The following is a 14,375-nucleotide window of genomic DNA, read 5'->3' on the forward strand; positions in this document are numbered from 1 at the left end:
AACTGGTGATAAGGTGGAGGTTCCAACCACCTCCTCTTTGGGAATTATTTGCTAAAGTGGCTCACAGAACCCAGAGACACATTTTACTTAGTAGATCACTGATTTATTCTAAAAGGGTATAACTCTGGAGCAGCCAAATGGAAGAGAGCTTAGGTAAGTCAAGGGGAAGGGCGTGGAGTTTCTACAGCCTCTTCAGGTGACACTGTTCCAGCAACCCCCTGTGTTCACCGGCTCAGAAGCTCTCTGAACCCCCTCCTGGTTTACTGAGCTCTAATCAGGGTCTTCCTCTGTAGTAGTCTGCTTTGGCCTGCACAACAGAAATTGATTCTCTCACAGTTCTAGAAGCTAGAAGTCCACTGAAGGTCTGGTCCACTGAGGCCTCTCCTTTTGGCTTGCAAATGGCTATCATCTTGCTGCCCCTTCACGTGGTTGTCCCTCTGTGTATGGGAGCTTCTGACCCCCAATATCTCACTGTATATTCTAATCTCTTCTAATGTGGATGCCTATCATATTGGATTAGGGCCCATCCTAACAGCCTTATTTTAACTTAGTTACCTCTTTTAAGGCCCTATCTCCAAATACAGTCACATTCTCAGGTACTGGAGGTTGGGCTTCAACATATGAATTTTGGACTTACGTGAATTTAACAGGTTCCTGGATACAAGTTTAGAATATAATTATCACTTGTGTTTCTATGTGTTAGCAATTAACAAAAAGAAAATGAAATTGGAATGGAATTTATAATAACATGAAAAAAGTAAAATATATAGTAATATATCTAAAAGATAGGTGTAATGTCTGCACTGAAAACTACTAAGCATTGCTGAGAGAAATGAAAGAATATGCCACATTCATGGCTAGAAGACTCACTATTATTGTCAATTCATCCCAAATTGACCCATAGATGCAAGGCAACACAATTTATTTATTTATTTATTTATTTATTTATTTATTTATTTATTTTTGCTTTATTTATTTATTTTTATTTTATTTTTTTTTATTTTTCGCTTAAAGTATTACAAAGGGTATTACATAAGTGTCCTTTTTTCCCCCCCGCCCTTGACAAGCCCCTGCCCTCCCTTACCCCCCAGTGTCTTATGTCCATTAGTTATGGTTATATGGGTGCATACAAGTCCTTCAGTTGATCTCTTAATCCCCTCTCTCCACCCCCCCAACCCTCCCTGGCCTTTCCACTGCAGTTTGACAATCAGTTTGAGGCAGCTCTGCCTCTGTATCTATTATTGTTCAAAAGTTTGTAATGGTGTTTATTATCCATGAATGAGTGAGATCATGTGGTATTTTTCCTTCAATGACTGGCTTGTTTCACTTAGCATAATGCTCTCCAGTTCCATCCATGCTGTTGCAAATGGTAGGAGTTCCTTCTTTTTAACAGCAGCATAGTATTCCATTGTGTAGATGTACCACAGTTTTCTAATCCATTCATCTACTGATGGGCACTTAGGCTGTTTCCAGATCTTAGCTATGGTGAATTGTGCTAAGGCAACACAATTTAAATTTGAGCAGAGTGTGTTAGTTTCTAGTGAAAACTGACAAGCTGAGTCTAAAATTTATATGGAAATGTAAAGAAGCTAGAGTAACCAAGCCAGTCTTTAAAAAGCAGTACATGCCCTAACCGGTGTGGCTCAGTGGATAGAGCGTCGGCCTGCAGACTCAAGGGTCCCAGGTTCGATTCCGGTCAAGGGCATGTACCTTGGTTGCGGGCACATCCCCAGTGGGGAGTGTGCAGGAGGCAGCTGCTCGATGTTTCTCTCTCATCGATGTTTCTAGCTCTCTATCCCCCTCCCTTCCTCTCTGTAAAAATTCAATAGAATATATTTTAAAAAAATAAATAAAAAGCAGTACATAATGAACACTTTTACCACCAGAAACCAATTCACTATAAAGTTAGAGTTCTAAGACATGGGACAGTACTGGCATGGGGAAAGTCAAGCAGATTGGTGGAACGGGATAGAGATAGAGAATCCAGAAATAGCCCAAACATACAGTTTCATAACTTCCCAATTTATGGCAGAATTTCTACTGAAACTCAGAAGGAAAAGAAAATCTTCTGAAAAAATGATGCTTGATCAAGTGGATAGCAATATGGAAAAAATAAAGTATCCCTCTTCCTTACTAAATATTCCAAGTTCAATTGAGTAGTATTGTATACCTAACTATGACAGGTTAAAAACTAAACTTTAGGACAATGACATAGGATAATATCTTCCTGATCTTCAAATAAGGAATGATTTCTTAAACAGAAAATTGGACTACATAAAATTAAGAACTTTTGTTTACCAAAATAAACCATTTAGGTGCCCAAAAGGCAACCAGAGAGTCGTATACAATGTTTACAACACATATAACTAATAGTTCAAATATATATATGGCCCGGTGCATAAAATTCATGTAGGGAGGTGGGTTCCCTCAGCCCAGCCTGCACCCTTTCTAATCAGGGACCCCTTGGGGAATGTCCGGCAACCAGGCATCCCTCTGGCAATCTGGGACTGCTGGCTCCTAGCTGCTCACCTGCCTGCCTGCCTGATCACCCCTAACTGCCCTCCCCTGCCAGCCTGATCTCGCCCCCACCTGCCTCTGCCTGCCTCATTGCCCCTAACTACACTCCCCTGCCAGCCTGATCTCGCCTCCAACTGCCTCTGCCTTGGCCCCCACCACCATCACTTTGACTGGAAGGAAGTCAAATGTCCGGAAGATGGCTGGTGGACCTGATCTAATTAGCATATTACACTTTTATTAGTATAGATAGATTATTTAGGCTAGGATTGCTTAAATGGGGGGTGGGGAGCCTTTTTCAGCAGGAGGAGATGCTCTTGGCAGACAAACACACAGAGTCCCTATATCTGGACTGATAGCCAGCCATATGCACTATACTGCCAAAGCGGTCATTAAAAAATTGATCTGCTTTCTTACACTTTACACCAAACAGCTGTTGGCCTTAAAACCCCTCCTCAGCCCCTACCTTAGGTTCTCCCTTTGCAGTTCACCCAGATTAGGTTCTGATTGGCTTGTTTCTATGCCAGTCAGTGTCAAAAGCTCCACCACCTAGGCAGCCATTGGCTCCTGGCACTTCACCCAGATTTGGTTCTGATTGGTCGGTTGTCTGCCAGTCAGCGAATCTGGGCCTATCTCTGGGCCTGATCAAAGAGGCAGAGCTGATCAGCACCCCCTCCCCCACTCTTGTGGAGGCCCAGAGAGAAACAGAGGCATGGCTGCTGGCGAAGCCAGGAGAGAAAGAGAGAGGCAATGGCTGATCAACAGCTGCCACTGAGGCTGCAGATCAGACATTGCCTCTGTCTTTGGGCCTCTCTCCAGGCCTGATCTGCAGCCTCCTCGGCAGTCAGTGCTGGGTCACTGCCCCGGTACTGGCTGCAGTCAGTGTTGGGTAGCCACGGCTACCCAGAACTGACTTCCAGTGTTCGGTGTTCAGTGGAGCCTTGGTCATTGTGGATGTTACGGATCCTGGCTCTTTATATATATAGATAAGCCTAAGTGAGCTCCGACCATTCGACAATCCAACCCGTAGCTATGATGCACAATGACCACCAGTGGGCAGACGTTCAACATAGGAGCTGCCAAGCTGCGATGACTTGGCAGCTGCGGTTCTCAGGTGACACACCTAGAACCAGAGCAGATACAGCCCAATTCAGGGGTATGTCACCTGAGACCTGCCCTCTCACAATCTGGGACCTCTCAGGGGATGTCAGAGAGCTAGTTTCGGCCCGATATCCATAGGCCATGTGGAGGGACCCCACCTGTGCACCAGGCCTCTAGTATACTAATAACTACTACAAACCAGTAAGAAAAATGCACATACATACACAACCCGCTGGCAAATGGGCTTGAGAAGGCAGGCACCTCAAGAAAAGAGTATATCCAATGGTCAATAAACATGTGTTCATCTTATTATTAAGCAGGTAAAGTACAATTAGAAACACAATGTGGTGGCATTGTATATATGTCAAAATGGTCAAAAATTAAATTAAAAATGGTGTCAAATGTTGGTGAGGAAGTGGAGTAATTCTAGCTCTCAGATGCTATTGGTGGGGATGTAAATTCCAACAACCACTTTGGGAAACTGCCAGTATCTTCTAAAGTGAAACATGGACATTCCCTATGATTAGCCGACCATGTCCTGGTTTTCCCTGCTCAGTTTTGGCTTGTGCACATTTTCTCAAAATGCTTTTTAGGTTAGCATTTGTCCTAGGCTTTTTCATTTTGAAACAAAATTTTGTTTAATAGTTGCATTCAAATAAGACAGGAAAGTTCTAGTGGACCTTCTTCTTTCAGCATCTGCCAGGATTTGCCTAGTAGCGTGGGATGTATAAATAGTAGAGTTCATACTTTAACACATTGTTAAATCTTAAAGGCAACCAGAGATAACACAGTTTCCTTTCACCAACTCTCTCCTGATGCCGCATAACTAAAGTTTTTCTTTGATGGACACCATGCAGAGTGCTTTAAAAATAAACGTTCTTCTTTGTCTTGAATTGTAGTAAAAGAAGTTCTTGACAAAAACTTCTGATGGGTGTCCAAGTGGCCCCTTCTGGCCATTTGGTATAATACCAGCCAATTGTGCCGTGGCCCCTACCCATTGTCCTATGAGAAGCGTGAAGCCCATAAACTGCCAGCTGGTGTGATCAGCGGGAAAGTTGGGAAACTATATTTAGGAGTATTTGAAATATGTACAGAAAATAAAAGCTGAGCTGTCCTGTTAAAGAGTGAATCGAGTAGTTTTGTTATCTATTGTATGGTGTAAATCTACAATTGTTCATTAATCATGCCATTATTTGGTAATGCTTTGTAAATTTCACAATAAATTTCCTTAAGAGCAATGAGCTAAAAAAAAAACAAAACCTGGAAATGCATATTTAATTAAAACAATTAGGTACTATTTCTGTTTCTCAAGGAAGGTGATGATAAATGAATTATTTTCACAAAATATCTATGGACTGACATCAACTATCCATCACAGGGTGATATCACTGATCACAGAACAAATGGATTGAAGAAATGTCTGCATATATATTAAAGTGGTAGGGATTTTAGAAGGGCTGTAAGTAGCCACAAAAGGTGAGTTTGCATGTCACTCCATGAAGCATGACTTTACATTAAGATCAAATGACCATTGCAAATTAATTTTTTTCATTTAAAAATTCCTAATTTTCTTGTGCAAATACAAAACATGAAATGATAGCTGTCGGTGTGTTTAGTCCATTAGCAGAACAAGAACTTTTAATTTATTTTTTGTTAATCCTCACCTGAGGAAATTTTTCCATTGATTTTTTTTATTGAGAGTTGTGGAGGGATGGAAGAAAGAGAGAGAGACATCAATGTGAGAGTGAGGGAGAGAGACATAGGGAGAGGGAGAGAGAAAGGGGGAGAGACATCAATGTGAGAGAGAGAGAGAGAGAGAGAGAGAGAGAGACATCAATGTGAGAGAGACACATTGATTTCTTGCCTCTTGCAGGTGCCCCAACCGGGTCGGGGACTGAACTCACAACTCAGGTACATGCCTTTGACGGGGAATCAAACCTGAAACCCTTTGGCACAAAGGCTGATGCTCTAACCACTGAGAAACCCCAGCCAGGGCAGAACTAGAAATTTTAAAACAGTTAAATGATAACAACAGAATAGCAATGTCATTGATGCCTCAGAAGGCTGACTGTTAAGCCTTTTCCAGTACACCCCTCTGGCACCCTAAATCCCACTTTATGTGCCACGATTCTGAAGTAAAAGACATCTTAAGACTGTCTTTTTGTAAATAATAATATAGTACAGTAATTTGTAAACAGCAAAACCAAACCTCATCATTTGAAATACTTCTGTAGCATTGCTGTTACATGTTCTACTTTACTACTTTCATTAGTATTAAAGGATAAAATAAATATGTCAACTGTAAAGCTTTCCTGAGGCATTGTACATTTACATATTTACTAGAGGCCCAATGCACGAAATTCGTGCAAGAGTAGGCCTTCCTTCCCCTGCTGCCAGCACCGGCTTCCCTCTGGCACCTGGGACCCGGTCTTCCCTCGAAGTCCTGGCTTCATCTGGAAGGTCATCCAGAAGGACATCCAGTCTCATTAGCATATTACCCTTTTATTATTATAGATCCTTCACTTCAACCTATGTTTTCTATACCTTGGGACAGGTCCCAAGTTTCTGTGTATAGTTATCAAGTGCTCAGGAGATGGCGATGTTACATTGTCTTTTGATCAGTTTTCAGAGCTGTTGCTTTCTAGGACACTCATCAGAAACTTGTCATCTTAGAACCGGGGTTGAGAGGAAAAACCCAGATCTCTTAACCTGGTTCTAATTAGATACCAACTGAGATTCTAAGTCTCCTTTTTATTTTCCAAATCCTATAAAAATTTTGTGTCTTATGTAAATAGATATTGTCTAAACATCCATTCCTTAGGCATTTTTCTTTAATACCTCTCATCTGAGATTCTGAATGTATTCTGTTAATATTTCCTCTTCAGGTCTTAAAATCTAGATAAGTAGATGAATCCCCTCACAAATCCTTTATTCTTTTTTCAGCACTTAAAACAACAAAGTCCAGAGAAGTGATGTTATTCTGAAAATTGAGTTTTGCCTCCCAGAAAACAGCCTTTCAATTTTTAAAATATCGCTAACACTAACAAATAGGATAAAGTCTATCTGATGAGTGAATGAATGAGTGACAATCTGGCTGGCTGCAGGACCTTTCTGCCACCCCCAGGCCTGTCACTGAGGCTGGCTAATAGGAACGTTGTTCAATTTTTACTTTGTCTTATCAAAACTAGGAGCTCAGTGCATGTATTTTTGTACCTTGAAAGGAACTGTAAGCCACGAGGCTGTAGTGGGCACAGAGTCAGGTCTCAGCCCATCCTCTGTGCCCCTACCCGGCCCCTCCTGCCATGGACCCCATTCCCCTGTCTGCCAGCAGCCTAGGTCCTGCTGCTACTGCTCCCATGTGCTAACAGCATGGAGCGATTGGGACTGGCGCCAGGCACTGGCAGCTGGTGGGAGTGGTGGCTCTGGCGCTGGCTGTGGGTGTGAGCAGGGCTAGTGCCAGCAGTGGGTGCGAGCGGTGGCTCTGTTGCCCGCAGCGGGTACGAGTGGGGCCGTCGCAGGCAGTGGGTGTGAGAGGCGGCTGCTGGCCCTGATCGCCCCTCAGGAACAGGAGGAGGTATAGAAACCCTGAGGGGTGATCGGGGCCAGTAGCCACCACTCACACCCACTGACGGCACTGAGTGATCAGGGCCAGCGCTGGCAAGCGCCGGGCGGGACAGTGGCACATGGGAGCAAAGAATTTTCTGTAACCATGAGAAGCCAGCCCTGATGACAGCAACCAGTGCTCTGCCTTGGTCTGGCGCCCCGGCTCACCTGCTCCACGGTCCCTCTGTGGCCATTTCCCACCATGTTCCACACTCTACCGCCTGCTGGCGCCACCGCCATGTTCCGCGCACGTCCCTTGGTAGTCAGCGAACGTCATAGTGACCGGCTGTTCAGTTGTTCGGTTGTTCAGCCATTTGGTCTATTTGCATATTAGGGTTTTATATATATACTAGAGGCTGGGTGCACAAAAGTTTGTGCACTCAGGGTGGAGGAGGGGATCCCCCCCAGCCCGGCCTGTGCTCTCTCACAGTCTGTGACCCCTCGGGACATAACGACCTGCTGGCTTAGGCCTGCTCCCGGGTGGCAGAGGGCAAGCCCAATCCCTAGGTGCAGCTCCTGGTCAGGCTCAGAGCAGGGCCGAATGGGGAGTTGGGGCACCGCCCCTGTCATGCACAGAGCAGGGTGGATAGGGAGGTTGGGATGCCAACGTCAATCACGCTCAGGGTAGGGCCAATTGTGGGGTTGGGGCACTGCACCCTGTCACACTCAAGGCAGGGTCAATGGGGAGGTGGCAGCACCACCCCCTGTCAAGCACAGAGCAGGGCCGATCAGGGGTTTGGGGCACTGTACCCTGTCACTCACAGAGCAGGGCCAATCAGGGGGTTGGGGTGCTGCCCCCTGTCACGCACAGAGCAGGGCCTATCAGGGGGATTGGGGCTCCGTACCTTGTCACGCACAGAGCAGGGTCAATCAGGGGGTTGGGGAGCTCCCCCTTGGCATGCACAGTGCAGAGCCCATCATGGGGTTGAGGAGCTGCCCCCTGTCACTCACAGAGTAGGGTGGATAGGAGAGTTAGGGCACCGCCCTGTCAAACACAGAGCAGGGCAGATCAGGGGGTTGGGGCGCTGCATCCTGTCACACTCAGGGCAAGGTCAATGGGGAGGTTATGGCTCTCCTCCGTCCCACACAGGGCAGGGCCCATGGGGTTGAGAGGGTTGGGGCGCCGCACCCTGTCACACACAGAGCATGGCCAATCAGGGGGTTGGGGTGCCGCCACTGTCACACTCAGGGCAGGGAGGATGGGGAGGTTATGGTTCTACCCCGTCACACACAGTTCAGGGCCTGTTGGGGGGGGGGGGAGTTAGGGTGCCGCATCCTGTCACACACAGAGCAGGGGCCATGGGGGGGGGGTTGGCTTGGGGCGCTGCACCCTGTCAAACACAGAGCCACAGGGCGATCAAGGGATTGGGGAGCTCCCCTCTATCAGGCACAGAGCAGGACAGATCAGGGGGTTGGGGTGCTGCCCCCTGTCAAGCTGATCCTGGGGCTGGGAGGCATATTACCCTTTTACTATATAGAATAGAGGCATGGTGCATGGGTGGCGGATGGCTGGTTTGCCCTGAAGGGTGTCCTGGATCAGGGCGGGGGTCCCCACTCAGGTGCCTAGCCAGTCTGGGTGAGGGGCTGAGGGCAGTTTTCCGGCTGGCGGGTGACTGAAGCTCCCTACCGCTCCTTTTTATCTTTTTCTTTTTTTTTCTATTCTGGGCCAGCTTTAGCTCTGAGGCTTCCGCTGCTGAAAACTTTGATACAATGTTGCGGTCCAGCTGGCTGATGCCCGGCTGACTGAAAGCCGGTTTCTGGGGTTATGTTTAGCTTCTATATTTGCAACATAGTTGCTTAGAGTTGCAGCTGAGAGGCCGGCAAGTCAGGTGGGGAACGTTGGAGTCCGCAGTCACTGGAGCAAGCAAGCCTCCCTGTTCGCTTCAGTGCATGGATATGCTGATTAGCCAATGGGAAGGGTAGCGGTCGTACGCTAAGTACCATGTTTCTCTTTTATTAGAGTAGATATAGATAGATTTCAGGGCTACAAAAAGGTATAGCTAATCTAACCAACATACACACACCTACCACTCATCTCTAGAAAAAAAGTTCACAGGTGCACTTGAACACCATATGCATTATTCCTATTTGCACTAATTGTTCTTATTCCCTAGTATTTCAAGTCCAGTTTTTTCATTCATGTCTTTGTCATCTATCCTACTGACTTTCTTCTGTTGTTGTTCATCCTTACCCAAGAATATTTTTCCCACTGATTTTTAGAGAGGGTGGAAAGGGAGGCAGGGAGGGAAGAGAGGGAGAGAGAAACACTGATGTGAGAAGAGAGATACACCTTTTGGTTACCTCTGCTCATGACTCAACAGGGACCTGGGATTGAAGCTGCAACCCAGGTATGTGTCCTTGAACACTTTGGCGTGCAGGTCCACACTGTAACCACAGAACCACATCGGCCAGTGCCTGGCTGATCTTTTATACTTGCTTTTTTTTCTGTTCAACATTATGTTTTGGAAACTTCCCACGTTTATATCTAGTTTATTCATTTTTACGTTTGCACATTGAGTGCATTACCATTCTTCCACTAATGCATATTTATATCACTTCCAATTTTCCACTATGGACCACACCCATAGTTGTTTGTGTGAGATATTTCTATAAATCTGTTTACTGCATGCACCTTAGATATTTCATAAAAACAACAAAACATAAAAACTGATATCTATAGTCATGGCAGCCAGCTTATCTTCCCATTGCCTCATTAAATGTAACTTGTGTTATCTACACTAATAAAAGAGAAACATGGTAATTAGCGTACAACCGCTACCCTTCCCATTGGCTAATCAGCATATCCTTATGCAAATTAACTTCAGCCAAGATGGCGGCCGGCAGCCAGGCAGCTGGAAGCGAACATGAGGCTTGCTTGCTCCAGGGACTGCAGACTCCAATGTTCCCGCCTGCCTTGCAGGCCTCTGAGCTGGCAGTTTGAAACTTTGTAACAAATATAGCCGGCTGGGATCTCAGAGCTGAAGTTATACATTGTTTCGATTACAGAACGGCAAACAAACCAGCAGCGGAAGCCTCAGAGCTAGAGCCAGAGCTAAAGCTGGCCCAAAATAACATAAAAAAAAGAAAAAAGGAGTGGTTGAGAGCTTCAGTCAAAACCGCCAGCCTGAAAGCAGCCCTCAGCCCCTGACCCAGACTGGCCAGGCACCCCAGTCGGGACCCCCACCCTGAAGGGTGTGTGACCAGCTGCAAACAGCCATCATCCCCTCACCCAGGCTGGCCAGGCACCCCAGTGGGGACCCCCACCCTAATCCAGGACACCCTTCAGGGCAAACCAGCCGGCCCCAAGGCCTCTATCCTATATAGTAAAAGGGTAATATGCCTCCCAGCACCGGGATCAGCGGAACCGCGAGGCCTCCTGGCACCGGATCACCGTGACAGGGGGCAGCTCCTGAAACCCCTGATCGGCCTGCTCTGTGTGTGACAGGGGTTGGCGCCCCAACCCCCCCCCCCCCCCTCCATGGGCCCTGCTGTGTCTGTGACGGGATAGAGCCATAACCTCCCCATCGGCCCTGCCCTGAGTGTGACAGTGGTGGCGCCCCAACCCCCTGATCCGCCCTGCTCTGTGTGTGACAGGGGACGGTACCCTAACTCCCCTAACGGCCCTACTCTGTGCGTGACGGGGGAGCTCCCCAACACCCTGATGGGCCCTGCTCTGTGCATGACGGGGGGGGGGCAGTGCACCAACCCCCTGATTGGCCCTGCTCTGTGAGTGACAGGGGGCAGCGCCCCAACCCCCTGATTGGCCCTGCTCTGTGCATCACAGGGGGTGGTGCCACAACCTCCCCATTGACCCTGCCTTGAGTGTAATAGGGGGCTGTGCCCCAACCCCCCAATCAGCCCTACCCTGAGCGTGACTGAGGGTGGCATCGCAACCTCCCAATCCACCCTGCTCTGTGCATGACAGGGGATGGCACCCCAACTCCCCAATCAGCCCTGCTCTGAGCCAGACCAGGGGCTGCACCTAGGGATTGGGCCTGCCCTCTGCCACCCAGGAGCAGGCCTAAGCCAGCACGTTGTTATCTCCCGAGGGGTCCCAGACTGCGAGGGGGCACAGGCCAGGCTGAGGGACCCCCCCTCCCCCCCCGAGTGCACAAATTTTTGTGCACCGGGCCTCTAGTTTCTTATAAGCATTGATAATTTTAAGATATTAAGAAGGCAATAGCCTGAGATTTCAAAAACCTTTCAGCGTGTCATTCAGCCTCTCAGAACTTGAATTTTCTAAACACCAATGAGTGGAACGGTACGGTTGTAGGCATGCACAGATTCCACGTGACTTCAAATCTCTGTGTTTAAGGACTTTGGCTACTTGTTATCCCCCCAAGACTGTCAACCCATCCCCACTTTTAAAAATAACTTTTTGATATTGAAATTTCAAATGTATAAAAAATAGAGAAAATAGAATAATGAACTTTTATGTTCTTATCATTTAGTTTTAACAATTATTAATTCAGGCCCTCTTGAGTCATACATGCCTATTGCCTACACACTCCCTTCTCCTCCACATTCTTTAAAGCATATCTTGGAATTCTAGGATCTTAATCTGAAAAATAACAATTTTTTTCTTTTAAACAATGGCAATAACATGATCACACAAACACAATTAATAGTCAGTCTTTATTAATAAAATAACCAGTAAGAGTACACATTTTCAATATTTTCTCATAACAATTTTATGAACCTTGGTCCAGGGGTTCCGCCTTGCCCACGGCCCGACTTTCTGATAACGATCACGATCACGATCACAGTCACAATCATGGGCCGCAGGAAAGGCAGCTTCTGGGTCAGGGGACATCGCCTCTCCTGGGGCCTGGCTTTCAGATCACAATCACTATCATGTCCACAGGCAAGGCAGCTCCTGGGTCCCAGGGTGCCTCCTTGCCTGCGGCCCAGCTTTCAGATCATGATCACGACCATGGGCCGCAGGCAAGGCGACTCCTGTGTCCCAAGGTGCTGTCCTGCCTGTGGCCTGGCTTTCAAATCTCAATCCCGGGCCGCAGGCAAGGAGGTACCTGGGTCCCGGGGTGCCGCCTTGCCAAGAGCCCAGCTTTCTGATCACGATCAAGTGCTCGATCACGAGCTGCAGGCAAGGCAGCTCCTGGGTACTGGGGTGGTGCCTTGCCTGCGGCCCAGTTTTCCAATCATGAAAACGAACAAAGGCCACAGTCAAGGTGGCTGATGGGTCCTGGGGTGCCGCCTTGCCTGCGGTCCTGCTTTCAGATCTCAATCACAGGCCACAGGCAGGGCGGCACCTTTGTGCCCAGGGGCTGCCTTGCCTGGGGTCCTCTTTTCTGATCTCGATCTTAATCACAAGCCACAGGCAAGGTGGCTCCATGGTCTGAGGGGCACCCCTTGTCTGTGACCTGGCTTTCAAATCACTATCACGGGCTGCAGGCAAGGCAGCTCCTGGGTCCCGGGGTTAGGCCTTGCCTGTGGTCCTGCATTCCAATCTCAATCATGGGCCACAGGCAAGGCGGCTCCTGGGACCCGGGGTGCCCCCATGCCTGAGGCCAGGCTTTCAGATCAGGATCATGATAATGGGCCAGAGGCAAGGCGGCTCCTGGGTTCCAGTGTGCCGCCATGCCTGAGGCCGGCCCTGTGAGCATTATCACGATCACGGGCCCCCTTGGGTCCCGGGGTGCCCCCTTGCCTGTGGTCCTGCTTTTAAATCACGATCGCAATCACGGCTGTAGGCAAGGCAGCTCCTGGGTCCCGGGGTGCCGCCTTGTCTGTGGTCCGGCTTTCAAATCACGATCATGGGCCACAGGGAAGATGGCTGATGGGTCCTGGGGTGCCGCCTTGCCTGTGGTCCTGCATTCCTATCTCAATCACCAGATGCAGGCAAGGCTGAGGACCCAGGGTGTTGCCTTGCCTGCGGCCTTACTTTCTGATCATGATCGCAATCACAGGCCTCAGGCAAGGCGGCCCCTTTGTCCCGGGTTGTCACCTTGCCTGTGGTCCGGCTTTCAAATCACCATCATGGCCCACAGGCAAGGCGGCTCCTGGGATTTGGGGTGCCATCTTGCCTGTGGTCTAGCTTTCAGATCTCAATCATGGGAAGAGGGCAAGGCAGCTCCTGGGACCCAGGGTGTCGCCTTGCCTGCGGCCTTAATTTCCAATTTCTATCACGATCACAATCACGTTCACGGCTGCAGCCAAGGCATCTTCTAGGTCCCGGGTTGCCGCCTTGCCCGCGGTCCTTCTTTCAAATCACAATCATGGGCCATAGGCAAGGTGACTCCTGGGACCCGGGGGGCCACATTGCCTGTGGTCTGGCTTTCCTATCTTAATCACCGGATGCAGGAAAGCTGGCTCCTGGGACCCAGGGTGTTGCCTGGCTTGAGGCCTTACTTTCTGATCACTATTATAATCATGGGCCACAGGCAAGGTGGCCCCTTTGTCCCGGGGTCCCACCTTGCATGTGGTCTGGCTTTCAAATCACGATCATGGCCCATAGGCATGGCGGTTCCTGGGACACAGGGTGCTGCATGGCCTTCGGCTCAGCTTTCTGATCATGATCATAATCACGGGCCACAGGCATGATGGCTGATGGGTTCTTGGGTGCCGCCATGCCTGTGGACTTCTTTCAGATCAAGATCAAGATCACGATCATGGCTGCAGGCAAGGCAGTTCGTAGGTCTCGGGGTGCCGCCTTGCCTGCGGCCCAGCTTTCAAATCTCGATCACAGTCCTCAGGCAAGACGGCTCCTGGGTCCCGGTGTGCCACCTTGGCTGTGGTTCTTCTTTCTGATTTCAATCACAGGGCACAGGCAAGGCGGCTCCTGGGACACTGGGTGCTGCCTTGCCTGTGGCCTTAATTTCTAATTACTATCACGAAAATAATCAGGATCACCCTGCAGGCAAGGCACCTCCTGGGTCCCGGGGTGCCGCCTTGTCTGTGGTCCGGCTTTCAAATCATGATCATGGGCCAAAGGCAAGGCGGGTCCTGGGACACGGGGTGCCACCTTCCCTGTGGTCCAGCTTTCCTATCTGAATTACCGGATGCAGGCAAGGCGGCTCCTGGGACCCAGATTGTTGCCTTGCCTGCGGACTTACTTTCTGATCTTGATCACGATCACAGGCCGCAGGCAAGGCGGCCCCTGTTCCCAGGTTGCAGCCTTGCCTGTGGTCTGGCTTTCA

General features: G+C 48.8%; 1 protein-coding gene across 1 annotated transcript in view; it reads right to left on the reverse strand.

Moving 5' to 3' along the window:
• The window catches only part of LOC139014868 (cyclin-Y-like protein 1), a 71,414-nt gene extending 57,607 nt beyond the window's left edge, over positions 1-13,807 (reverse strand). The window contains exon 1 of the mRNA XM_070421754.1: positions 13,679-13,807. Within this exon, the coding sequence (XP_070277855.1) occupies positions 13,679-13,807 (129 nt within the window). The remainder of the gene's footprint in view (positions 1-13,678) is intronic.
• Between the last annotated feature and the right edge of the window lie 568 nt (positions 13,808-14,375).

The sequence above is a fragment of the Myotis yumanensis genome, unplaced genomic scaffold, assembly GCF_028538775.1.
Source record: "Myotis yumanensis isolate MYYU_CA2020_CCGP unplaced genomic scaffold, mMyoYum1.0.hap1 SCAF_1, whole genome shotgun sequence".
Lineage (NCBI taxonomy): Eukaryota > Metazoa > Chordata > Mammalia > Chiroptera > Vespertilionidae > Myotis > Myotis yumanensis.